This window comes from Danio rerio, chromosome 16, assembly GCF_049306965.1.
Source record: "Danio rerio strain Tuebingen ecotype United States chromosome 16, GRCz12tu, whole genome shotgun sequence".
In the NCBI taxonomy this organism is placed as follows: Eukaryota; Metazoa; Chordata; class Actinopteri; order Cypriniformes; family Danionidae; genus Danio; species Danio rerio.
This window is the reverse complement of record NC_133191.1, coordinates 1207488-1235144: the sequence shown is the minus strand read 5'-3', so window position 1 is coordinate 1235144 and position 27657 is coordinate 1207488. Positions and strand designations below refer to the sequence as shown.

The 27657-nt window shown below is 38.7% G+C and overlaps 2 protein-coding genes across 3 annotated transcripts in view; both read right to left on the bottom strand.

Annotated features, from left to right (window-relative positions):
* tars2 (threonyl-tRNA synthetase 2, mitochondrial) overlaps positions 1–27657 on the bottom strand; it is a 601872-nt gene that overhangs the window by 94502 nt on the left and 479713 nt on the right. The gene's annotated exons all lie outside the window — the stretch shown is intronic.
* adamts16 (ADAM metallopeptidase with thrombospondin type 1 motif, 16) overlaps positions 1–27657 on the bottom strand; it is a 76980-nt gene that overhangs the window by 29316 nt on the left and 20007 nt on the right. Inside the window, exons 4-9 of one of the 2 annotated variants that reach the window (XM_001922411.9) lie at positions 23545–23866; positions 20856–21058; positions 16823–16906; positions 13249–13408; positions 7305–7410; positions 5433–5570 (exon numbers count right to left, since the gene is read on the bottom strand). In XM_001922411.9, coding sequence (XP_001922446.4) covers positions 5433–5570; positions 7305–7410; positions 13249–13408; positions 16823–16906; positions 20856–21058; positions 23545–23866 — 1013 coding nt within the window. The remainder of the gene's footprint in view (positions 1–5432; positions 5571–7304; positions 7411–13248; positions 13409–16822; positions 16907–20855; positions 21059–23544; positions 23867–27657) is intronic. The other variant, XM_073925676.1, reaches the window with a different exon arrangement.

The following is a 27657-nucleotide window of genomic DNA, read 5'->3' as shown; positions in this document are numbered from 1 at the left end:
ATGGCATTACAGTCGAAATCAATCATTCATTCATTCATTTTCCTTCAGCTTAGTTCCTTTACTCATCAGGGGCTACCACAGCGGAATGAACCGCCAACTTTAAAAGTGATTAGTTGACTTTAAAAGCGATTATTTCATCATTTAATTCAATCATTCATCACTATCTGCGTTTATCTGTCTATTCATTTATTCATTCATTCATTCATTCATCACTCCATTTATTCATTCATTTATTCATTCATCACTGCATTCATTCCTCCATTATTCCAATAATTCATAACTCAGTTCATTCATTCATTAATTAATTAATTCATTCAATTATTCATCCCTCCATTCATCACACCCTTCATTCATTCATTAGTTAATTCATTCATTTATCACTCCATTCATTCATTCATTCATTCATTCGTTCATTCGTTCATTCGTTCATTTATTCATAACTCCCTTCATTCATTCAATCATTCATTCATTCATTGCTCCATTCATTCATTCATTCATTTATTCATCACTCCCTTCATTCATCACATCATTCGTTCATTCATTCATTCATTAAATTATTCATCCCTCCATTTATCACACCCTTCATTCATTCATTAATTTATTTATTCATTTATCACTCCATTTATTAATTAGTTCATTCGTTTATTTATTCATCACCCCCTACCTTCATTCATTCATTCGTTAATTTATCGCTCCCTTCATTCATTCATTCCTTCATTCATTTATTTATTCGTTCGTTCATTTGTTCATTTATTCATCACTCCCTTCATTCATTCATTCGTTAATTTATCTCTCCCTTCATTCATTCATTCATTCATTCATTAATTCATTCATTCATAGCAATGTTTTGGTGCTACTCAAGAAGCACTATTATATATGTGTGTTGAAAAACTAGACCCTGGCTGTGAGCCAGCACTTAAACTGTCAAGGCATAAGTTAGTGACAGAATGTGCACTAAATACAGTGGAGTGACAGCAGCATGAGTGTCATCAGAGTCTGCCTGTGAACCACAGCTTTTCCAGGACTATCTGAAGGCGTCGATCTGCTGAATGATCATCCCCCATTTCTTTCTGTCCACACCCGCGACGCCCCAAAAACAGCAGCGCACTGGGATAAATCCGGCATGTCATTCTCACTCAGCTGTCCTCCCATCTGTTTCCCATTGCTCATGAGCAGCTTCACCTACCTCACATCACAAAACCTTCGAGTAGCGAAAGCCTGATCTGCTTTCAGACCTTTCTCCGCTTTTATCACTCATAAAGCTGAGCTTGAAAGGCAGTCCGGGCCTGTGTTATAGCTGTCGCTCGCTGTAATCCGCGGAGGAAACTTAAAGAGGTGACAGTGGGAAAACTGAGTGCCGGTGAGGAACTGAATCAGATTCATCTGACGCTGACATTCCTGCCTCTGTGGACCAGATGCTGCTGCATTGATCCAGATAACTGGAAGCAGGACTTAGTGAACATGAACAGCAGATGATGGGGGTTTCCCTGCACACTGAGGCATTCTGGGATTGCTGCGTGTAAAGGACTTGCAAGGACAAAGCTGTTTGATTGACTACTCAACCATGCAGCCATAACAAGCAGTCAAAAAAAAAAACTAATTATTAAATGAATGAATAAATGAGTGAATCAGTGAGTGTGAATGAATGAATGAACAAATGAATGAATGAAGGAACAAATTAATGAATTGGACGATGGATTAATGGAGTAATGAATGAATGAATGAATGGAGCATCGAATAAATGAATGAAGGATTGGACGGAGCAATGAATGGTGGGATGAATGATTGAATGAATGAATAAACAAATAGTGCAATGAATGAAAACACAAATGAATAAATGAATTAATGAATGAATGAAGCGAGGAATGCAGATAGTAATAAATGAATGGAGCAATGTATAAAGGGATGAATGAATTAATAAATTAATAAAGAGATGAATGACTGAATGAATGAATGAAGCGACGGATGCAGATAGTGATAAATGAATGGAGCAATGTATAAAGGGATGAATGAATTAATATATTGATAAAGATATGAATGAATGAATGAATTAATTAATTAATTAATGAAGCGACGAATGCAGATAGTGATAAATGAATGGAGCAATGTATAAAGTGATGAATGAATTGATAAATTAATAAGGATATGAATGAATGAATGAATGAATGAATGAATGAATGAATGAATGAATGAATAAATGAATGAATGAAGCGACGAATGCAGATAGTGATAAATGTATGGAGCAATGTATAAAGGGATGAATGAATTGATATATTGATAAAGATATGAATGAATGAATGAATGAATGAATGAATGAATGAAGCGACAAATGCAGATAGTGATAAATGAATGGAGCAATGTATAAAGGGATGAATGAATTGATAAATTAATAAAGATATGAATGAATGAATGAATGAATGAATGAATGAATGAATGAATGAATGAATGAACGAATGAATGAAGCGACGAATGCAGATAGTGATAAATGTATGGAGCAATGTATAAAGGGATGAATGAATTGATATATTGATAAAGATATGATCGAATGAATGAATGAATGAATGAATGAATGAATGAATGAATGAATGAAAGAAGCAACAAATGCAGATAGTAATAAATGAATGGAGCAATGTATAAAGGGATGAATGAATCGATAAATTAATAAAGATATAAATGAATGAATGAATGAACGAATGAATGAATGAATGATAGGAGTATTAAAAAAATAAGCATTAAAAAACAATTCCATCATATCAAAAATGCTCATTTTTACACACACACACACACACACACACACACACACACACACACACACACACACACACACACTCACACACACACACACACACACACACACACACACACACACACACACACACACACACACACACACACACACACACACACAAACAAACACACACACACACAAACAAACACACACACACACACACACACACACACACATATAAATATATAAAAAACAAAACATTACTATCCTTTTATGATCTGATAAAAAGAGCCAAGACAACGAAACCACAAATGTAAACACACCCTAAAAATTGTGCACTTTACAGTTTTCACAAGAAGTGCTGGAAGGAGCTGAGTTTTAGTAAATGCAGGGAATCCCTTCTGTGTCTTCTGAATCTGGAGAAGAGGATGAGCTCATCAGCAGAGAGAGCGCTTCTTTTCACACGCCGCTTAATTTAAGGCCAGCAGGTCTCGCTGATCCTCTTTCACAAGCACAGACGGCACTCTCAGACAGAACGCGAAACACAAAACCTGCTCACTTTTAGGTACGACAACCAAAACGGCGCTACAAATTCTACTTATAAAGATGAGGTTGGTGTCTAGACTCTCTGCACGGATGACTAATGGACAGGAGATGCTCAGTAAAGGCCACGGCTGTTCAGATCTGGGTTTTATGAATGCTGATTTGGGCCGCCAGTGAGTAGAGCATGTGATTCTGAAGGAGACTCTCCAAGTCAATTACAGTTCATTACAGTTTATACTGTGAATGTCATGAGCTGATTCTGGTTTTATGTTCACTGTTATGTTCTTGATGTGCAGCAAGTGGAAGTATGTATCTTTAAGCACAATATGTAAATTTGTTTTTATTAAAATATCCAGAAGCTGAGAAATAAGCTTTTAAACTAGTGAGACCTAATGACTTCACACACTCTATTTCACATTTGCTTGAACAAATGAATGAATGAATCAATAAAAAATTTAAGGGAGCAATGAATGGAGAAAAGAATAAATAAATGTATGAATAGAGTGGTGAATGAATGAATGAATGAATGAATGAATGAATTAATGAATTAATGAATTAAAGAAGAGAGTAATAAATTAATGAACAAAATAATGAACGAAATGAATGAATGAATAATGTAGAGAACGAAGAGTAAATGAATTAATTAATGAACAAAGGAAGCAATGAATGGAGAAAACAATGAATGAATGAATGAATGAATAAATGAATGAATAGAATAGAATAGAATAATGAATGGATTAAGGAATGAATGAGTAATTGAAGGAAGTGATGAACGGAGGGAGTGATAAATAAATGAACCAATAAATTAATGAATGAACAAAGGGAGCAATGAATGGAGAAAATAATGAATGAATGAATGAATGAATGAATGAATGAATGGAGGAAGTGATAAATATTAGTAATTAATGAAAGGAGGGATGAATGTTTGAATAAATGTGTGAATTAAAGAATAAAGTGAGCGATAAATAGATGGACAGATGAATCAATGAATTATTTAAAAGATTGAGTAACAAATTAATAAAGGGAGCACTGAATAGAGGGAGCGATGAATAAATGAATAAATTAATAAAGGGAGCAATGAATTGAAGGATGAATTCATGAATTAAGATGTGGATGAATGAATGAATGAATGAATGAATGAACGAACAAAGGGAGCAATGAACAGAGGGAGCAGTAAATAAATGAAAGAAGCGAAGAATGGAGGGAGGAATAAATGAATGAAGCTCTAAATGAAGCTCTGAATGAATGAATGAATGAATGAATTAAGCGATCAACGGTGGGAGAAATTAATGGAGCAATAAAGAGAGCAATAAATGAATAAAGCTAAGAATGAATGACTGTATGAATGGAGGGAGCAGTGGATGAATGAAGGAAAAAATGAATGGAGGGATAAATGTATCTATAAATGAATGAATGAATGAATCAATGAATGATGGAGGGGAATGTGATGAAGGGAGGGACAAATGAATGTATGAACAAATGATTGATTGATTGAATGAATGAATGAATGAATGAATGAATGATGGAGGGGAATGTGATGAAGGGAGGGACAAATTAATGTATGAACAAATGATTGAATGAATGAATGGATGAATGAATGAATGAATGAATGAATGAATGAATGATGGAGGGGAATGTGATTTAAAGGAGGGACGAATGAATGTATGAACAAATAATTGAATGGATGAATGAATGAATGCTGTGATCAATGAATAGAGTTATGAATGAGTAAAGGTTTTCTAGAAAGCAGGGAAACAGCAGTGAGACTTTAATTTGTTGTGTGTTAGACTGTACAGAGCAGCACTACAACAGACCATTAACAGAAGCCTAAAATGTGTTTACAATGTGACTACAACTCCCATGATTCCACACTCAGTCAAAGAGTCATCAAAATATGCATAGTGGCTCCTTGACGCATGAAAATGACATCCAACATGATTACTTCATCTGTGAGAGAATGCAAAAGCATTGAAATAGGCTATATTTTTCCTCCCGTTAAGATTAATTATTATCAATAATTTTTGGTAGCCCGACTAGAACAACATAACAGCCCCGCGACATCAGGCGAGCAGTTTTGTGAGCCCTGATCAGATTAGGATAGATTAGATTAAAGCACAAAAATCAGGGTTCAGGGAGTGGATGTGTTCCCATCCTCACTCACCTCAGGAATCGGTTGAGGTATTGTCGGCTACAGGACGACCAGGAGAATAAACCATTGTGTCCGGCCAGAGTGGGAGACATAATGTTTCCCACTGACTTCTTACACACATTGCCTTCGCCATCATGGACCATTCCAAAGCTGTGGAAAACAAGCCTTTCATTCATCAGGAAAAACTAATTATAAAGAATACACTGTTTTTATCTTATTACAGCAATTTTTTAACATAATTATAGTAATGCAATATTAGTCGTTTGCTTCAAAATATATGTTTAAATTTCCAACAAAAGCTTAACTTGTAGTGACTGAAAAGGTTGTTCCCATAGCTCTTTTTATTTAAAGTTAAAACATTACCACATAAAACATATACTATAGTAAATAATATAGTCATTAACCATACTATAGTGAAGTGTATTATATTGTAAATATTATTTACAGCTTTTTAATGCATACCCCAGCATAATGCAGCATTAATAATACTGAATTTATACATATTTTAGCATACTTAAGATTTACTAGAGTAAACTGTGGTGTACAGTAGTACGATACACCCTATAGTTGGGTATTTGTTTATATTATTATAGTTGTTGCATTACCATAGCAACTGTGGAATCACCACAACAGATTAATTACTGTAGTTGTTGTGTTACCATAGCAACTGTGGAATCACTACAACATAATTACTATAGTGTTGTGTTCCCATAGCAACTTTGGAATCGCCACCACAGATTAATTACTATAGTTGTCGTGTTACTATAGCAACTGTGGAATCATTACAACAGATACATTAATATAGTTGTTGTGTTACCATAGCAACTGTGGAATCGCTACACCAGATAAATTACTATAGTTGTCGTGTTACCATAGCAACTGTGGAATCGCTACAACAGATAAATTACTATAGTTGTCGTGTTACCATAGCAACTGTGGAATCATCACAACAGATAAATTACTATAGTTGTCGTGTTACCATAGCAACTGTGGAATCACCACAACAGATTAATTACAATAGTTGTCGTGTTACCATAGCAACTGTGGAATCACCACAACAGATTAATTACTATAGTTGTCGTGTTACCATAGCAACTGTGGAATCACCACAACAGATAAATTACAATAGTTGTCGTGTTACCATAGCAACTGTGGAATCACCACAACAGATTAATTACAATAGTTGTCGTGTTACCATAGCAACTGTGGAATCACCACAACAGATTAATTACTATAGTTGTCGTGTTACCATAGCAACTGTGGAATCACCACAACAGATAAATTACTATAGTTGTCGTGTTACCATAGCAACTGTGGAATCACCACAACAGATTAATTACAATAGTTGTCGTGTTACCATAGCAACTGTGGAATCACAACAGATTAATTACAATAGTTGTCGTGTTACCATAGCAACTGTGGAATCACCACAACAGATTAATTACTATAGTTGTCGTGTTACCATAGCAACTGTGGAATCACCACAACAGATAAATTACTATAGTTTTTCGTGTTACCATAGCAACTGTGGAATCACCACAACAGATTAATTACAATAGTTGTCGTGTTACCATAGAAACTGTGGAATCACCACAACAGATTAATTACTATAGTTGTCGTGTTACCATAGAAACTGTGGAATCACCACAACAGATAAATTATTATAGTTGTCATGTTACCATAGCAACTGTGGAATCACCACTACAGATTATGTCAAGAAATTTACTATAAAATAGTTCAAAAACACGATAGTATTAGCTATAAACTACTATAGTATTTTTAATGTGGGTTGATACCGTGTTGTCTAAAACACGGCACCTTGTTTATTTATTTTATGCAAAAATATTGTATGATGTCATATGAATTTATAAACTGAACTCTTACTTGTGTCCAGATTCATGGGCGATGGTGAAGGCCAGACCGAGTCCCGTGTCCTCATTGATGGTGCAGCTGCGGTATTTACTGCACATCCCACTGATCGGAGCAAAACCTGGAATTAAAACAATTAAGACGAAATATTTTGAAATACAACTAATAAAAAAGCCAGCAAAAATAAAGACCCGTTACATCAGCACCTGTACGATACTGATTTTATTTCATTTTAGAATTAAGTCACCCAAACTCAAAGCTTCAGCACAGCAGTGTCTATAACCCGTATTTGTCAGAAGCGAGCGCACAGTGAACACTCTGAGAAATGCACTGAAATAATCAGATCAAGGCTTGGACTGCATTTGTTTCACCAGCACTGGTTTAAGAGCGAGAGATCAAATCCAGTTGCAGGAAATCTGAACACATTTATGACTTACTGCAACCCGCTTGAGTCTGAAACGCATTAGAAGTAAGCTAGGAGTAGTATATTAACTGCTGAACATAAAAGATGGAAAAGGCAACGCTTTGAACAATTCTATATGTGTCGCAACACAAGTCTGAGATCTGAGGCGACTGTACAGTATTTTATGACAAGTTATGACTTTCTCTTTAATACAAAACCTGTGGAGTTTTGGTGAAAGCTGGAGCACAGTCAAACCCCAAAAGCACCAGAGGAGTGGGATTTATTGTGCTTTGATTTAATCACTTAATGTACGTGCAGCTTTTTCCACACATACTGTACTGTACTGCATGTGCTGAGTGATTGAATATGTGCATGCACTGCACAGATATGCTGCAGCAGACATTTATTTGTGTCTTCTGAAAATAATAAACGGGACAAAAAAAAGCATCTTGTTTGCTTTTCAGGACTTGTGTTTGATTTAATTATTATTCATCTGTGTATTTTTGCATTCTGGAGTGTGAAGAGTCATTCTTAATGATTTGTTTCCATGTTATTATTGTAATTTCAGGTGAAAATATAGTTGATATTAGTTTTCAGAATAAAAAAAAGTGCTTCAAATGTTCAACAAATTAGCAGGTACAGAAATTCAGGGTTGTTTCTATAGCTCTTAGTTCAAGTTAAAACATTACCACATGAATAAAAATACTATAGTAATATATAGTAAAACAAACTGTCCTTTTCTGAACAATTCTATAGTCAAGTGTATTATATTGTTTATATATTACAATATTTACAACCTACTGTTAATGAATGTTACAGCATGGTGTAGCATTAATTATAGTGGATTGATAAACTAATAAATAGTGTAGCATACTTTAATATTATAATATAATATAATGTACCCTATTGTAGAAATCTAAAGGATTAGGTCATAGTTGTTGTGTTACTATAGAAACTGTGGAATTACGACAACATATTCATTACTATAGTTGTTGTGTTCCCATAGCAACTGTGGGATTATAACAACGCATTAATTACTATAGTTGTTGTGTTACCGTAGCAACTGTCAAATTATCACAGCATATTAATTTCTATAGTTGTTGTGTTACCATAGCAATTGTCGAATTATCACAGCATATTAATTACTATAGTTGTTGTGTTACCATAGCAACTGTCGAATTATCACAGCATATTAATTACTATCGTTGTTGTGTTACCATAGCAACTGTAGGATTATAACAACGCATTAATTACTATAGTTTTGTGTTACCATAGCAACAGTCGAATTATCACAGCATATTAATTACTATCGTTGTTGTGTTACCATAGCAACTGTAGGATTATAACAACGCATTAATTACTATAGTTGTTGTGTTACCATAGCAACAGTCGAATTATCACAGCAGATTAATTACTATAGTTGTCGTGTTACCATAGCAACTGTCGAATTATCACAGCAAATTAATTACTATCGTTGTTGTGTTACCATAGCAACTGTCGAATTATCACAGCATATTAATTACTATCGTTGTTGTGTTACCATAGCAACTGTGGGATAATAACAACATATTCATTACTATAGTTGTTGTGTTCCCATAGCAACTGTGGGATTATAACAACGCATTAATTACTATAGTTGTTGTGTTACCGTAGCAACTGTCAAATTATCACAGCATATTAATTTCTATAGTTGTTGTGTTACCATAGCAATTGTCGAATTATCACAGCATATTAATTACTATAGTTGTTGTGTTACCATAGCAACTGTCGAATTATCACAGCATATTAATTACTATCGTTGTTGTGTTACCATAGCAACTGTAGGATTATAACAACGCATTAATTACTATAGTTTTGTGTTACCATAGCAACAGTCGAATTATCACAGCATATTAATTACTATCGTTGTTGTGTTACCATAGCAACTGTAGGATTATAACAACGCATTAATTACTATAGTTGTTGTGTTACCATAGCAACAGTCGAATTATCACAGCAGATTAATTACTATAGTTGTTGTGTTACCATAGCAACTGTCGAATTATCACAGCAAATTAATTACTATCGTTGTTGTGTTACCATAGCAACTGTCGAATTATCACAGCATATTAATTACTATCGTTGTTGTGTTACCATAGCAACTGTGGGATAATAACAACATATTCATTACTATAGTTGTTGTGTTCCCATAGCAACTGTGGGATTATAACAACGCATTAATTACTATAGTTGTTGTGTTACCGTAGCAACTGTCAAATTATCACAGCATATTAATTTCTATAGTTGTTGTGTTACCATAGCAATTGTCGAATTATCACAGCATATTAATTACTATAGTTGTTGTGTTACCATAGCAACTGTCGAATTATCACAGCATATTAATTACTATCGTTGTTGTGTTACCATAGCAACTGTAGGATTATAACAACGCATTAATTACTATAGTTTTGTGTTACCATAGCAACAGTCGAATTATCACAGCATATTAATTACTATCGTTGTTGTGTTACCATAGCAACTGTAGGATTATAACAACGCATTAATTACTATAGTTGTTGTGTTACCATAGCAACAGTCGAATTATCACAGCAGATTAATTACTATAGTTGTTGTGTTACCATAGCAACTGTCGAATTATCACAGCAAATTAATTACTATCGTTGTTGTGTTACCATAGCAACTGTCGAATTATCAAAGCATATTAATTACTATCGTTGTTGTGTTACCATAGCAACTGTGGGATAATAACAACATATTCATTACTACAGTTGTTGTGTTACTATAGCAACTGTGGGATAATAACAACACATTAATTACTAAAGTTGTTGTGTTACCATAGTAACTGTAGAATCACCACAACAGACACCCTCCATATGTTTATTTAGTATTTTTTTTATATTTATTAACAATTTACTTGTTTATTAATTGATCAGTTTATTGATGTGTTATTGTTGTTTATGATTCGCTTTTGTAGTTCATTCAGACTACAACTCGTGTCACAACACCTTCAAAACTTGCATCTAATTGATTGTACTTTTGACAGCACATTGTACATTAATCCTGATCCTTCTGTCAAATAATAAAATACAATGAATGAATGAACGCCGGGTGCTTTTTCTCAGACATGCAGTACTGTACTGTATGTGTGTGCGCATCTATAACACAAGTTTTAGCGCTGCTCTTTAATCTTCCCTGCGTGACCTCTGAAGGCCCTGAAATCTCCCCTGACCTCTGACCTCTTGACCTGTGAGGTGTGTAAGTCTGGGTCTGCGCTCAACTGTTAATCATTGACTCTCCACAAACGTTCTCTCTTTGAACCGTGGCCTGCGCTAGCCTTGCTAATGGGGATTCTTTTATGTGGCACAGGGTGGAGAACGCAAACAGCTTATTAGAGGAAAAGACGCTCACTGTACCTGTAATAATTGAGCAGTTTAACCGTAGCTGAGTGCCAACAAATAGCACAAATTAGGTCATTAATCCTAAACGTCACACAAAACCTATGATTCCATTTAACCCTTTATACAGCACACACTGAACTACGCATTGGGAAAATACTGCAGAGTTTTAGTCTTGTTTCTAGTCCAAAATTTAGAGAAATTATTAAATCAAGAAGGATTTTCAAGACAAGCAGAAAATATTGTGTTGTTTTCAGAAGTAATGAGTCAAAATTAAGTGAGTTTTGCCTTTAAAAAGCATAAAAATCTGCCAGTGGGGTGAGCAGAATAATACTGTTCTCACTTTAACGTTATTCAGCTTACCCCATTAACATTATTTACCTCGTTTTAATTAAAAACTCACTACATTTTGTCATTCTTTCTGAAAACAAGACTATATTTTGTTCTTGTCCTTAAAATGCTTCTTGATTTGAGAATTTTAGGATATTTAGGCTAGAAACAAGACAAGCAATTTTGCTGTGTGTGAAGGTCCTCCACCTGATTCAAGATCAATATTTTATCCAAATTATGATACATACTTTATAAAATAAACCTATATACAAGTAGATGCTATGAAAACATCCACTTTTAGGAAAAAAATTAATTATATACGAAATGAACTAGAAATCAGATTTGCTGTAAGTGATAGGAACGTCAGCTTTAAAGCATGTCTCAGCAACATCTCAGCAATATTGCCAACCCAGGCTCATTATTGATACATACCCCTATAAACATTTTTGGAGAGCACAAAATATGTCCCAGGAGGTACTTTTTTGCAGTTTTGGTTTTCGCGCATCTGCCAAAGGCCGCTGTGTGTGTTTTTTCAGATTTCAGATTTCTTTCGCCAGTGCCATTCATGCCTGCTGTTCTCACGTAAATCCACCAGAGGCCGCTGTCAACTGACTGACGACTGACCGACCAACCGATATCCCTACCCACCCACTTCCCTAAACCCAACCGACAGTGTTTTAAAATTACAAATTGACCCACCCACCCCTTCTCTAAACCCAACCGACAGTGTTTCAAAATTACAGATTGACCCGCCCACCCCTTCTCTAAACCCAACCGACAATGTTTCAAAATTACAGATTGACCCGCCCACCCCTTCTCTAAACCCAACCGACAGTGTTTCAAAATTACAGATTGACCCGCCCACCCCTTCTCTAAACCCAACCGACAGTGTTTCAAAATTACAGATTGACCCGCCCACCCCTTCTCTAAACCCAACCGACAGTGTTTCAAAATTACAGATTGACCCGCCCACCCCTTCTCTAAACCCAACCGACAGTGTTTCAAAATTACAGATTGACCCGCCCACCCCTTCTCTAAACCCAACCGACAGTGTTTTAAAATTACAAATTGACCCACCCACCCCTTCTCTAAACCCAACCGACAGTGTTTTCAAAATTACAGATTGACCCGCCCACCCCTTCCCTAAACCCAACCGACAGTGTTTTCAAAATTACAGATTGACCCGCCCAACCCTTCCCTAAACCCAACCGACAGTGTTTTCAAAATTACAGATTGACCCGCCCACCCCTTCCCTAAACCCAACCGACAGTGTTTTCAAAATTACAGATTGACCCGCCCACCCCTTCCCTAAACCCAACATGCTGTGTTTTCAAAAGCACCAACGGACCCGCCCCCCCCCCCTTCCCTAAACCCGACCAACAGAGTTTGTTTAATAGCACTGATTGTCCCGCCCACCCCCTTCCCTAAACCCAACCGACAGTGTTTTCAAAAGCACCAATTGAAACACATAGTATTGTCTTTTGCACCGTTAAGCTAGATGGTTGTACCCTCCAGCCAGGGTCGGAGCAAGCTGAACTGCTGCTCTAGGCAAAAGACGATCACGCCGCCCTCACCCCGAAAGTAAAATCGAAAGTGACCGGTTATCAAAGTGAAGAACTGAGGACGCGGGTGGTAAGGGTGGTGTCGCGGACATAACTGAAGACGTGGGTGGTGAGGGAGGTGTTGCTGAAGCCACCTAGGTCACCTCTATGTATGCGCCGGCCATGCCACCAGCAAGACAATCTCTCTAAAATATGATAAGCAGGTAAAAGTTGAGGGAGTGGATGGTTCAATCCATAAATTCACAATATTCTGCATGTGTTTTCCTCACCCAGAGTGTCACACGGCTCATTCTTCCAGGAGCAGATGTCCAGACCGGTCAGCAGGATAGCGTGATCATGCCGGCGTCCTTCTCGGCCTGATAAACCCGACTGCCACTGACAGAAACTGTTGAGCGTGTGGTCAGCGTGATGGTTTATCACTAGCCCATCCTGAAGGACAAAAGAGTAAAATAAAGTCAGGAGTAATGTGAACAAGGGAAGTGGACTAGGCCACAAATAAAGCTTTTCTTACTCAGGTTTTCTCTTGTTTGTAGTCCAAATCTCTAAAAAGTCTTAAATCAAGAAGCGTTTTCTAGACAAGTAATGCATATTGTCTTGTTTTCAGAAATAATGAGTCAAAATTAAGAGAGTTTTTACTTAAAGGCAAAATAATCAGCCAGTGGGGTATTTTTTGCTCACCCCATTGTCTGATTATTTAGCTTTTTTCTCACTTAATTTTGACTCAATATTTCTGAAAACATTTCTGTTTCACTTCTTAAGCAATTGCTTTTTGATTTAGGAATTATTAGACATTTGAACAAGAAACAAGACAAAAACTTAAAGTAAAACAGGCGTATCTGGCTTCTCATTGCCTCTGCTGACCCCACATCAGTATACGGGCCTATGGGAAATAGTTTAACCCCTCATCACTGATCCTGAGTGACCGTCGCTAATTACTCCAATCAAAAGGGTAATTTTCTGCATTCCTCAGCCGGTGGCTTCATTAACATTAGCACAGGTGTATCAGTAACAGAGACCCGTTTGCTGGGCCGCGTTCCCACAGACGCATCTCTCATCTGGCTGCAGTCCAGGGGAATGCTGCGCATCCAATTAAACTGTCATCATAAACCCCAGACCTGTTCAGATAGAGCGTCTCAAAGACAGCGGAGGAGACAAGTCTCTCAAGGACAATAAAATCCACCTTTTGAAGCCATGTTTTTTAAAGCGCTGCGTTATCTAAAGCTCTCCAATGACGTCAACCAGCCTCCCAAGGGCTTTACTCCTCATTCAGATTATCGATATGCACGTATTCATCTGATTATTAATGCAATATGGTAAGCACAATGTGTTGCAGCTGCACTTAGGATGTGTCTAATCTACGTTTGCTATTTTAAAGATGGGTAAAATAGTCTGCGCACCCAGTGCATGGTGATACTTAAGGCTGATTTATACTTCTGCATCAAGCGCTCGCGTATGCTACGGCACAGCCTACGCGTGGACGCATTGGCACTCGCTGTGGCAGTTGGCAACGCTGACGCGCACCTCTCAGAAAATGTAACTACACATCGCAAGCTCTGTGATTGGTCGGCTTGGTATCGCTGACAAATGCGGGCGGGACCGAGAGCCACAATGGAGCGATTGTTTACAAGTGTGGAGTCCCGTGCAGGAGCTCCGGATGGAAAGTTTTGTTTTGGGTTTACCTCATGGTTAAAGTTGTTGCCCGTCTGCCGGTTCCTGCCTCAAAATGAGCGAGTTTGAACCACTTGTACATTCAGGAAGCATTCAGAAAAAACAAAACACCAGTGAAGAAACTTGACACAGAGGAATATAAACACCTCACTGCCAACTAGTGTTTTGGAAGTGTATTGCAGAGCAACACAAACAGCGCACAGAAGTATAAATGCACAGCTACGCACGTTGCATGTGCCATGGGTCACGCCGATCACTTGATGCAGAAGTAGGATGCAGAACCAGGGGTCACCAAACTTGTTCCTGGAGGTCCTGCAGATCTTAGCTCCACCCTAATCAAACACACCTGAACAAGCTAATCAAGGTCTTACTAGGTATACTTGAATCATCCAGGCAGGCTTGTTGAGGCAAGTTGGAGCTAAACCCTGCAGGGACACCGGCTCTCTAAGACCGAGATTGGTGACCCCTGTCTTAATGAGTTACACTGAGGAAAAACAAATGCTTTTCTAAGTTTTTGTCTTGTTTCTAGTCTAAATATCTTCAAAGTCTGAACTCAAGAAGAATTTTCCACACAAGTAGCAAATATCGTCTTGTTCTCAGGAGTCAAAATTAAGTTTATTTTTTCTTTTAAAAATGTAAATAGTCTTCTAATAAGGTAAGAAAAATTATCTCGTTTTCACTTTAAAAATATTATTTTACTCACCCCACTGGCAGATTATTTTGCTAGTTTTAAGGAAAACTCACTTAAATGACGGACTTTACATAGAAAAACAAAAGACTTCACTAGCGTGGAAACAGATCTGCTCATGCGCGAGGTTAAAGACCAGCTACAGAACCGTTCGGATTCACCAAAACCCCCTGAGGTGAAGAAGGCATGGGAGAAGGCGGCAGTTTAGTCTAGACCGTAATAATCTTTTACATTTTAATCCTTTAATTTTCATATTAAAGATTGTTGTGTGCTGCTGCACATCCCCGTGTGTGTAATAAGCAATTTGTATGCTCGTTTTGGACCCATCTATCTTTGACATGCTTTTTGAGAGTGCTTTCACACCTGCATTATTTAGTTGGGTTGAATCACACTAGAGTTGGTTTTCCCTCTTGGTGTGGTTGGTTTGGGCAGGTTTGCAGCAATCGTACTCGAGTGCGCACCAAAAGCAGACCAAATAAGTGTACCGAGACCTGCTTGAAGAGGTGGTCTCGGTACGCTTTTAAACGAACCCTGGAGCGGTTCATCTGTGGTGAGAATATGATCCGTACTAAAACAGACCCAACCGCAAACAAGTACTGCGCCTGTTTGGACTAATCCAGCAGCCGTAGGCCGATGTGCTGTGCATTATGGGATATGGAGGAAAAATATTTGTTGACAGCGCTTTACCAACAGAGAGGGAAAAACATTTCCTGATGGATCGTTGGTAATATTTTCCGCAAGATGAGCATGTCGAAGTTTATTTAAATTAAATCATACCTCCTCCTGAAGTGACGTGTGATGCATTAAAACGTTGTTTTCCAGCCACGCTTCATTCTCCAAATGTATAGTTTGTCTAAAGCAGGGATGTTATCAGTCAGAGCAGTCGTCCCTACATAGTAAAAAGCCAAATTTTGTGTCTGCCGGTTTGTTTACTTGCGGGAGTTCATTGGCATTTTCCCCGCACATGAATTCTGACCAATTGATAAGCAGTTTAGGAAATATGTTCAACAACATCTGACCAATGAGAGATGTGGGTTTTGTCAGATGACTGCATTTTGGTTCTTTGCAACCAAAGCCAGCAGTGTGGTGTGAAAACGACCCAGATAATGCAACAAGGTATCATTTATTGCCCTTGGTGCAGACCAAATGAACCAAACTACAGATGTGAAAGCACCCTAAACAACATACAAATCCTGCATCATTGACTTCAGAGCAGCTCTTATTTGGTCAATGCATCCTATTTCAGTTGCCTTAAAATAACAACACACTAACAATGCACATTAACACACCTCCATTTCAGACCAGCACACCCAGGGATGCACAAATGGGTGCAAGTGCATTATATATTTAAACAATGTATTGCATGATGTAAACATGATGAATCTGTGCAGGGCTAAACAAAAACACACTTGCGCCACCAGGTGCATGATAGGGCCCGACTTTTAAAAATGTTCTGTGCAGTAAAATTCAAAGCATCTTAAACTCACCTGGTCTTCATCCAGCAGTATTAGCCCGACAATCACAACGTTGATGTTGCCTCCAATTGTGCCATCTTTGAATAGTGTCGAGACCTTTGTGGAGAAAAGCAAAAGAGTCAGACAGTGATGGGTCGTTCCTGAATGATTTGCTCATTTTGAATCAGTCTTTAATATGACTCTTGCTCGATGAGTCCCCTCAGGCAGTGATTCGTTCATTCGTTTATGCACACATTGCACAGCTGAGAAAGAACATTAGTTTCTTTTTTGAGACTTCTGTTGAGTTTGAGTCATTTGTTTATCACGTGAGCCAGTCATATGCAGGAAAAAGATTCGATTCGTTCAGTCCTTGGATTTGAGTCATTCGTCTCTTTACATGTGACGATTCCAAATCTTCTTTACAAAGGTGTGCATCTTTCTTCTTCCTCATTCATTCTTTAACTTTTCTTCGGCTAAGTCCCTTTATTTATCAGGGGTCACCACAGCAGCATGAACTATCAATTATTCCAGCATATGTTTTACGCAGTGGATGTCCTTCCAGCTGCAACCAAGTACTGGGAAACACCCATACGCTCTCACACGCTTAAACACTATGTTCAATTTAGTTTATTCAATTGACCTATAGCGCATGTGTTTGGACTGTGGGGGAAACTAAAGGAACACAGGGGAACTGGGACTTCTTGCTGTGTGGCGACAGTGCTAACCACTGAGCTCCTTCTTCCTCTTCTTTTATTATTATTATTTTTATTATTATAGTGCTTTTTCTGTGATGCATTTCTGATCTCAAACTGTAGCTCAATTAAAAATGTCTGAATCTCTGCCCTGATGGTTCTTTTCGATAATACTGTATGTGTTAATATGCTTTTTGTCCGTTTTTAAAACCATATGATGTAGATTAACTAATTATTTGGATTTCATTTAGTCTTTCACATGATAAATGAATGACTCAAAACCCAAACTACTCGAAAGATGAACAAATATTGGTCTTTACGGATCAGACTGCATGCATTGGTTAAGCTTAAATGAGACTATTAGTTTCAGATAAACAAACTTGTCAGAACTGAGCTAATCATAGACACAACTAAAACAAAACAAACAACAGAAACATTTTAATGATATTTTAGCAAATGAAAGAAATTAATAAAAAAAAAAAGAATGTGCTAATCTGGCTGAAAGACGTGATCCAATGATCCAATCTTACCTACACTAACGCAGACTCAGTTTGTATTTCTTGAACTGAGGAATCAAAAGCTTCTCTTGGGAAGATAAAAAATAATGAGAAGAGTGTGGCCGGGATGTTTCCCCGAAGTTCTTTAAAGCCTCATGTCTCTGGAGAAATACCACACGTGCTTAAAGGAATCCCTAATCCCACATTTAACCGGCCTTTGAAACAGAGCTGAAGATAGAGTCTCTGAGATGGTTTAAGGTGTCGTGAATACAAACACTGAGTGCCCAAAACAAAGTCTTCCATTCCTGCTATTTCGTCTTCTTCTTCTTTGTTTTCGTTGATCCTGACACAAAAGGCATTCGGTCTGGCTTCGGGTGTCAGGATCTCACTGATCCTTTGTAAACCTGGCCTCTTGAAACACCTTCACAAACACTTAGTTTAAAGGATATTCTCTAACACGATCCTATTTTCATGAGCCTACATGAGTGTATTCTTGTGTGGATACATTATTCACCATGCTCACCGCCAAAAAGACTCACTTTTAACTTTTAGCAATCATTAACTAGTCTGACTGGTCAACTAGATATGACACAATGGAGTGAAAACACATGCTGTGAACTCGGCTTGACATCAGGGTCAAATGCAATCAGAGCATAACTCTTGAAGGATGGTTGAATGGAGGGTTGAAGGAGGGACGGATGATCACATTGATGATGAATGGGTGCATGGATGGATGGATGCGTGAATCCATGGATGGATGGTTTGATGGATGAATAGATGGATGGATGCATAGATGGATACATACATAGTAGGACTGATGCATGGATGGATGGATGGATGGATGGATGGATGGATGGATGGATGGATGGATGGATGGATGGATGGATGGATGGATGGATGGATGGATGGATGGATGGATGGATGGATGGATGGATGGATGGATAAATTTAATGTATAGATGGAAAGAATGGTTGGATAGTTGGATGGCTGGACGAATAAATTTAATTCATGGATGCATGGATGGATGGATAGATAGATAATGGATGAAGGGATGAATGGTTGAATAGCTGCATAGATAGACGGATGTATGGATGAATGGATGAATCCATTAGTGGGTAGTTGATTCATGGTTGGATGGATGGATAAATTGGATACATAGATGGAAGGATGGATGAAATAACTGTTGCATAGTTTGATAGATAGATAGATAGATAGATAGATAGATAGATAGATAGATAGATAGATAGATAGATAGATAGATAGATAGATAGATAGATAGATAGATAGATAGATAGATAGATAAGTGGATAGATGGAAAGACTGATGTGTGGTTGGATAGTTGGATGGTTGGATGGATGGATGGTTGGATGGATGCATAGATAGATGGATGCATATATGAATGGATGAATACATAAGTGGATGGATGGAAAGACTGATGTGTGGTTGGATAGCTGGATGGTTGGATAGATTGATGGATGTATAGATAGATGGATGGATGAATTGGATACATAGATGGAAGGATGGATGGAAGAACTGTTGTATAGTTTGATAAATGCATGGAAAGGGTGAATGGATGGATGCTGAAAGGACGAATGCATGTATGGATGGACATATAGATAGTAAGATGGATGAGTGGATGGATGCTTGGTTGGATAGAGGGAGATGGATGCATGGGAGGATACACTGATGGGAGCATGGATGGATGGAAGGACTGATACATTGTTGGATAATTGGAGGATAAATGGTTGGATGATGGAGGCATGGATGGATGGACAGATAGATAAATGGATAAATTAGTGGATGGATGAATGGATGTATAGATGGATGGATAAATTGTATGGATGGGAAGACTGATACATGGTTGGACAGTTGAATGGACGGATGGATGGATGGAAAGACTGATGCATAGTTTGATGGATAGATAGATGGATGCATTTAAGGATCATTGGTTAAATGGATGGATGGATGCATGCATGGATGGATGGTAGGATGAACGATCTGATGCATGGTTTAAAAGACAGAGATATGGATGGAAGAGGGAATAAATGGATAGATAATGCATGCATGGATGGATGGATGCATGGACAAATAGATAGATCTATGGATGGATGCATAGGTGGATGCATGTAAGGATGGACAGATAAATATGTAGACACATTTGTGGATGGATGGATGGATGGATGGATGGATGGATGGATGGATGAATGGCTGGATGGATGGATGGATGGATTACTGGATAGATAGATAAATTAGATGCATGGATGGATGGATGGATGGATGGATGGAAAGACTGATGCATAGTTTGATGGATAGATAGATGGATGCTTTAAAGGATAATTGGTTAAATGGGTGGATGGATGCATGCATGGATGGATGGTAGGATGAACGATCTGATGCATGGTTTAAAAGACAGAGATATGGATGCAAGAGGGGATAAATGGGTAGATAATGCATGCATGGATGGATGGATGGATGGATGGATGGATGCATAGGTGGATGCATGCAAGGATGGACAGATAAATATTTAAATACATTTGTGGATGGATGGATGAATGGCTGGATGGATGGATGGATGGATTACTGGATAGATAGATAAATTAGATGCATGGATGGATGGATGGATGGAAAGACATCATTTGATGCATCATTTAATGGATAGTGAGATAGATGCAAGGGAAGATAAATGGTTGGATGATGCATGGACAGATGATAGATACAGTCGTGCATAGATGGATGCATGATTGGATAGAGAGATGGATGAATGGACGGATAAATTGATAGATGCATAGACGGAAATCTGATGAATGCATGATTGAATAGACTGTATAGATTATATAAGGACAGATGGATGAGCAGGTAAGATGCTCAGTGACTTACCATGTTCAGCACAGTCAGCACATACGTGGTTATATTTTCATGTCCGTGATTATCCATCATCTTGCGGTCCACCACCACCAGCGTCTCCACATTCAGACTCTGCTGCGTCTCAGGTTTAAAAACGACGTCTCGCTTCCCCCTGGGCATCAACTTATATTCATCTGGAAAAATATAGATGTCTTCCTCGGGAGGCTTGGGCATATCTGAAACAGGATCAAGACAATATCAACACCCGCTCAAGCATTTAACGATGTTTCCCCAAAGAAGAGCTCGGGAAACCTGAAGTTCATACGAGATATTAATGCACGCCATGTGTGTCAAACTGTATCAGCTGTGACCTCACATCCCACATCAGATTTGGTTACTCGGTGTGTACAATATTACTCTGGGTTCAAGCGCAGGGTGAGGATGTGTTTAGAGAAGGTGAAGATAATTAGTTTCTGACCAAACATCATACAGGTGAGATGATGTCATGAAGACATGTTCAAGCTGACCCCGGATCAGCCGTGACTATAACAAACAACAATACAAAACGCTTTTCTTACTTAGAGATTTTGCTTGGTTTCTAGTCCAGATATCGAACAATTCTTAAATCAAGAAGCTTTTTCTTTGGGTCCCCTTTGCCTACTGATTGCCATTTTTGGGATTTCTCCAATGTCATATATTCTTACAAAGATACAATCTGATTTCGCCTGGCCAAACGACTAACGCCCTATTCACACGGGGCGTCAGCGTCAACACTTCCCACTCACTGCCATTGCCGAACTGCATTGTGGGTCAGTCGGCGCTGCTTCAGAGGCGTTGCTCGCTGCAGAAGTTGGGACTAGCACAACTTTTCAAGCGCCGACGGAAGCGTCAGCCAATCAGATCGCTGTATGCAAATTCACCAGTTAGACAGTGGCCTATTGGTGACTGAATTTCATTGGCTGACGCTGCTATGACGATCACATCAGCCCCAACTTCAGTCAACCATTGATGCTGAAGCCCTGTGAGACTGGGGCGTAATATTGCTTAGGTGGAAAGATCAGAAACCTCCAACTCCAGCAAAGTGGATCCGTGATGTCCTCAAGTTGTTCCTAAAGTTTCTTTCTAGAGGTTCATCTAAGGCAACACGGTGGCTCAGTGGTTAGCACTGTGTTCTCAGAGCATGAAGGTCGCTAGTTCAAGTCCTGGCTGGGTCAGTTGGCGTTTCTGTGAGGGGTTTTCTGGAAAAGTAATTTTGTCTTGTTTTTGTCAGCGCCAATAGCCTAGTGGTTAGTGCGTCGACACATAGCACTGAGGTGCTCGCAGCGACCCGAGTTTGATTCCTGTCTTGAGGTCCTTTGCTGATCCTTACCCTATCTCTGCTCCCCACACTTTCCTGTCTCTACATCTCCACTGTTCTATCAATAAAGGTGAAAATAATTATTTAAAAAAAATTATAAAATATTGTCTTGTTTTTAGAAATAATATGTCAAAATGAAGTGAGTTTTTCCTTATTTCAAGATTCACTCGCTTCGTTTTGACGCATAATTTTTAACAAAAAAAAAAAAAACACGACAGGGTTTTCATGTCTAGAAAATGCTTCTTAATTTAAAGGGCACCTATTTTAGCCTCTTTTCAGGATTTAAGATAAGTCTTTTGTGTCTCCAGAATGTGCAAACTTTCAAAGTTTAGATCTCTCCCTATGGCTCTGACGCATGTCGTCATCTCTGGCTGCATCAGATAAACAGCACAGTGGCAGACATGAAGCACGCAGATCTCACGTTTGTGAGGAATACTTCAGTAAGAACTTTCCCAATGATTATTTGATGTATTTGTTGTGGAGTTAATTCAAGCCTTTCTGCAACGATGAGTCACACACAATGTCGCTACAAAGTTCACATACACGCACACAGTGCACACATTTAACTTTACACTGTTGTTTTCAAGGCAAATGTGACAGAATACACCCTAATGCCCCATTCACACGGGGCGTCAGCGTCAACGCTTCCGATTCACTTTGAATGGGTGATGTCAGGTGTTGTCGAACTGCATTATGGATTCGTCTGCACCGCTTCCGAAGCGTTGCTCGCTGCAGAAGTTGGGTCTCGCTCAACTTTTCAAGCACCAACGGAACCGTCAGCCAATCAGATCGCTGTATGCAAATACACCAGCTAGACAGTGGCCTATTGCTGACTTAATTTCATTGGCTGACGCTGCTATGACGATCACTTCAGCCCCAACTTCAGACACATCTTCAGTCAAGCATTGACGCTGAAGCCCCGTGTGAATGGGGTGTAATATCCACTGCTGTACGGATATTCGTTATGTTAATGTACAAAATAAACCTGATTAAACCGGGATTGAAGCGTCTTCTTTTATAATTGTACTGATACTGTGTGGCTTTGGTGATGAATTACAGCAATTTTACTGTATTTATTACAAACACCAACCAACCATTTATTACAAACAAAAGCCCTCCTACGTCCTCCTACGTCCTACTCCTACGTCATGCTGCAGTCAGCCTCATGATGGGAGGTATTTGGATGCTATTTTAACATCAGGGAGAGACTTATTGTGTTTCTATCACCCCAACATGACTGTGGAGACACTATACTACACACAGTTCTGTCCAAACAGCTTTCATCAGAGCTGCTGCCCTTTAAGAGTTGTTAGATCGGACTAGAATCAAGACAAAATAGATAGCATTTGTTCGCAGTGTACATACATTTCTTGCGTCTCCCGCAGTAGTGCTGTCTCCGCCGTGTGCTGTTCTTGTGTGTTGTTTTCTGCATCTCCTCTGGATTAATCAGCGTGTGTGTGTTTTTCTCAGCTTGTCTGCTGGTTCTCCATCTGTTTGGGATTGCAGAATCTCCAGGCCTTGGTTCAGACGATCTCCTGGTTCTGCGTGTGTTTGTCGGTGCGGGTCTCTTGTAGAGAATGTGTGGCTGGTGGTCTGGTGATGGAGCCGAGAAGTTCTCCAATAGTGCCTGATGTGGATGCAGCGGCTTCAGAAAATAATCTGCATCCCGAGTCCTGATCAAACCTGACTAGATGGAAAACACACGGGTCAGTGATGCAGAAATCCGATCCAGAGACACTTCATGCTTCATTCACTGCTGTTTTACACAGCGGATGCCCTTCCAGCCGCAACCAAGTGCTGGGAAACACCCATACACCCTCATTCACACCCATAAACTACGGCCGATTTAGTTCAGCATGTGTTTAGACTTTGGGGAAGCACCCGGAGGAAACCCACACCAACATTTAGAGAACATGCAAACTCCACACAGAAAACTGAGTCATCCGGGACTCGAACCAGCAACCTTCCTACTGCTAACCACTGAGCCACCAGCTTACTCACTTTTATTTTAATTAAAGTCAACTAAACCCTTTTTACAGTGTGGAGTCTGCAGATTCAGCAGTTGAGTCTAAATTGACTGCAGACGCTTAATATTTAATGCCGGAGACTGACTGAGGAACAGTGTTTTGCAAGCGCTGTCATAACATTAATGTGCTGCAGGACACAAAACAGACACTTCACTAATGCTCTCAATACACTTTCCTATGGACCCTACAAAGCAAAGCCCATCTGGATTAAAGACCCACTGGAGTCTAAAACGTGATTCCTGTTCAAGAAGCAGTAGGGATGACATCTGAGCTCGGTTTAGGACATAAACGCCCCACATTACACTTCTTTTGGAGAGCTGTGCTGTCATCAAGGTTCATTCATTCATTCATTTTCCTTAGTCCCTTTATTCATCAGGGGTCACCACAGCGGAATGAACCGCCAACTTATCCAGCATATGTTTTACACTGCGGATGCCCTTCCAGCTGCAACCCAGTACTGAGAAACACCCATACACACTCATTCACACACACACACTCATACACTACAGCAAATTTAGTTAATCAGTTACCATATGGCGCATGTGTTTGGACTGTGGGGGAAACCCACGCCAACACGGGGAGAACATGCAAACTCCACACAGAAACACCAAGTGACCCGGCGTTGGGGTTGATCCATGCAACCTTCTTGCTTTAAGGCCACAGTGCTAACCACTGAGCCACCATGTCAATGGAATGAGCGAAGTAATCGTATGTTTAAATGAAAAACTATATCATTTCCCTTACCCCATTGGAAGATTATTTGGCTTCTTTTAAGGAAAAACTCAATTATTTTTGATGGCTTACTCCTACAAGTAAAACTACAAGACACTATATTATGCTGGTCTTGAAAATGCGTCTTGATTTAAAACTTTTTAGATATTTAAGTGTGTACAACTTTCTCTATAGATATTCTTTAGTGTTCACTTTAATAAGCAAACCAACACGTTTGAAAGCACTTGAGGTAGAGTAAATAGCGAGTAAATGTTCATTTTTGGGTGAACTAACCCTTCACCCGAGTGTCACGTCAGGTCAGAGCGAGAACTCATTTGTGCGCTGTGCTCTCATAATTATCCTCAGAGGATCAGCTCCTCTCCAAACAAACACAAAAGCTCTTCTGAGAGCCTGTTTGAAGCCAACGTGCGTCTGATTATCATTAAGTTCACTGCAAGGCAATGGTAGACACAATACAATACATGCTGAACTTTGGGAAGAGAGTTACAGTGAAGATGCATGACAGAATCTGATCTTATATGTGTGTGTGCATGTGCGGTCAACTATTAATTACTTAGAGAGCCATTTTTTATGATGAAAATTAAGCAGCTGTTTATGTGTTTGCGCTTTTTCAAGCGATATTCGATATTCAAAAATGCTTACATCAATGTAATTTTAAAGAGCGCACACACACACACACACACACACAGAAATCTGATGTATGCAAATTCATATGTATTGCATCTATAAAATTTTACAATCAATATATATCTTAATATATTGCAAACAATATAGCTCTATAGCTCTTAATAAAGTACCGATATAGCTCTGACTAAAGTACTGATAGCTCTGACTAAAGTACCGATATAGCTCTGACTAAAGTACCGATAGCTCTGACTAAAGTACCGATAGCTCTGACTAAAGTACCGATAGCTCTGACTAAAGTACCGATATAGCTCTGACTAAAGTACCGATATAGCTCTGACTAAAGTACCGATATAGCTCTGACTAAAGTACAGATATAACTCTGACTAAAGTACCGATAGCTCTGACTAAAGTACCGATAGCTCTGACTAAAGTACCGATATAGCTCTGACTAAAGTACCGATATAGCTCTGACTAAAGTACCGATATAGCTCTGACTAAAGTACCGATATAGCTCTGACTAAAGTACTGATAGCTCTGAATAAAATACCGATATAGCTCTGACTAAAGTACTGATAGCTCTGACTAAAGTACCGATATAGCTCTGACTAAAGTACCGATATAGCTCTGACTAAAGTACCGATATAGCTCTGAATAAAGTACCGATATAGCTCTGACTAAAGTACCGATATAGCTCTGACTAAAGTACCGATATAGCTTTGACTAAAGTACTGATAGCTCTGAATAAAATACCGATATAGCTCTGACTAAAGTACGGATATAGCTCGGACTAAAGTACCGATATAGCTCTGACTAAAGTACCGATATAGCTCTGACTAAAGTACCGATATAGCTCTGACTAAAGTACCGATATAGCTCTGACTAAAGTACCGATATAGCTCTGACTAAAGTACCGATATAACTCTGACTAAAGTACCGATATAGCTCTGACTAAAGTACCGATATAGCTCTGACTAAAGTACCGATATAGCTCTGACTAAAGAACCGATATAGCCCTGACTAAAGTGCCGATATAGCTCTGACTAAAGTACCGATATAGCTCTGACTAAAGAACCGATATAGCTCTGACTAAATTACCGATATAGCTCTGACTAAAGTACCGATATAGCTTTGACTAAAGTACTGATAGCTCTGACTAAAATACCGATATAGCTCTGACTAAAGTACCGATATAGCTCTGACTAAAGTACCGATATAGCTTTGACTAAAGTACTGATAGCTCTGACTAAAGTACCGATATAGCTCTGACTAAAGTACCGATATAGTTCTGACTAAAGTACCGATATAGCTCTGACTAAAGTACCGATATAGCTCTGAATAAAATACCGATATAGCTCTGACTAAAGTACCGATATAGCTCTGACTAAAGTAACGATATAGCTTTGACTAAAGTACTGATAGCTCTGACTAAAGTACCGATATAGCTCTGTCTAAAGTACTGATAGCTTCGCCCTAAAGAACTGATAGCTCCACCCTAAAGTACTGATAGCCCCACCTGAAAGAATTTCCATGTGTCCAGAAGTGAAGAAAGCTTTAAGGTTATGCGGTATTTCGGATTCAGCCCAGATCTAAGGCTGATTAATGTCATTATCAGCTGTAAGCAGATTAATGCAGTCTCTTCATCAGAGGAACAACACCCAGGGCTTCATCTCATCTCATACCCAAAGCAAAGGTCCCACAGTCAGCATTTGATCCTTTATTGGACGCCAAAGACTTCAAAGAGCGAAATGACCCAGCTGTTTTGGTGTCAGAGCAGCGATCCTGATGAGACACGCTGCTCTCTGTCAGCAGATCACAGCCTTTAGTCAACACAAGAGACCAGACCAGGATGAAGACCAGCCATCATTGCTGATAGTTTTTGTCTGGATTCTAGTCCAAATATCTAAAAACTCTTAAATCATGAAGCTTTTTTGAATTTTGTCTTGTTTTTAGAAATAAAGAGTCAACATGAAGTGAGTTTTCCATTACAACAATGAAGTTAAATAGTCTGCTAATGGGGTGAGATGAGTAATCTAATTTCAAAGTGAAAACAAGATTCATTTGTGCACATCATTTGTAGATTACTTTGCTTGTT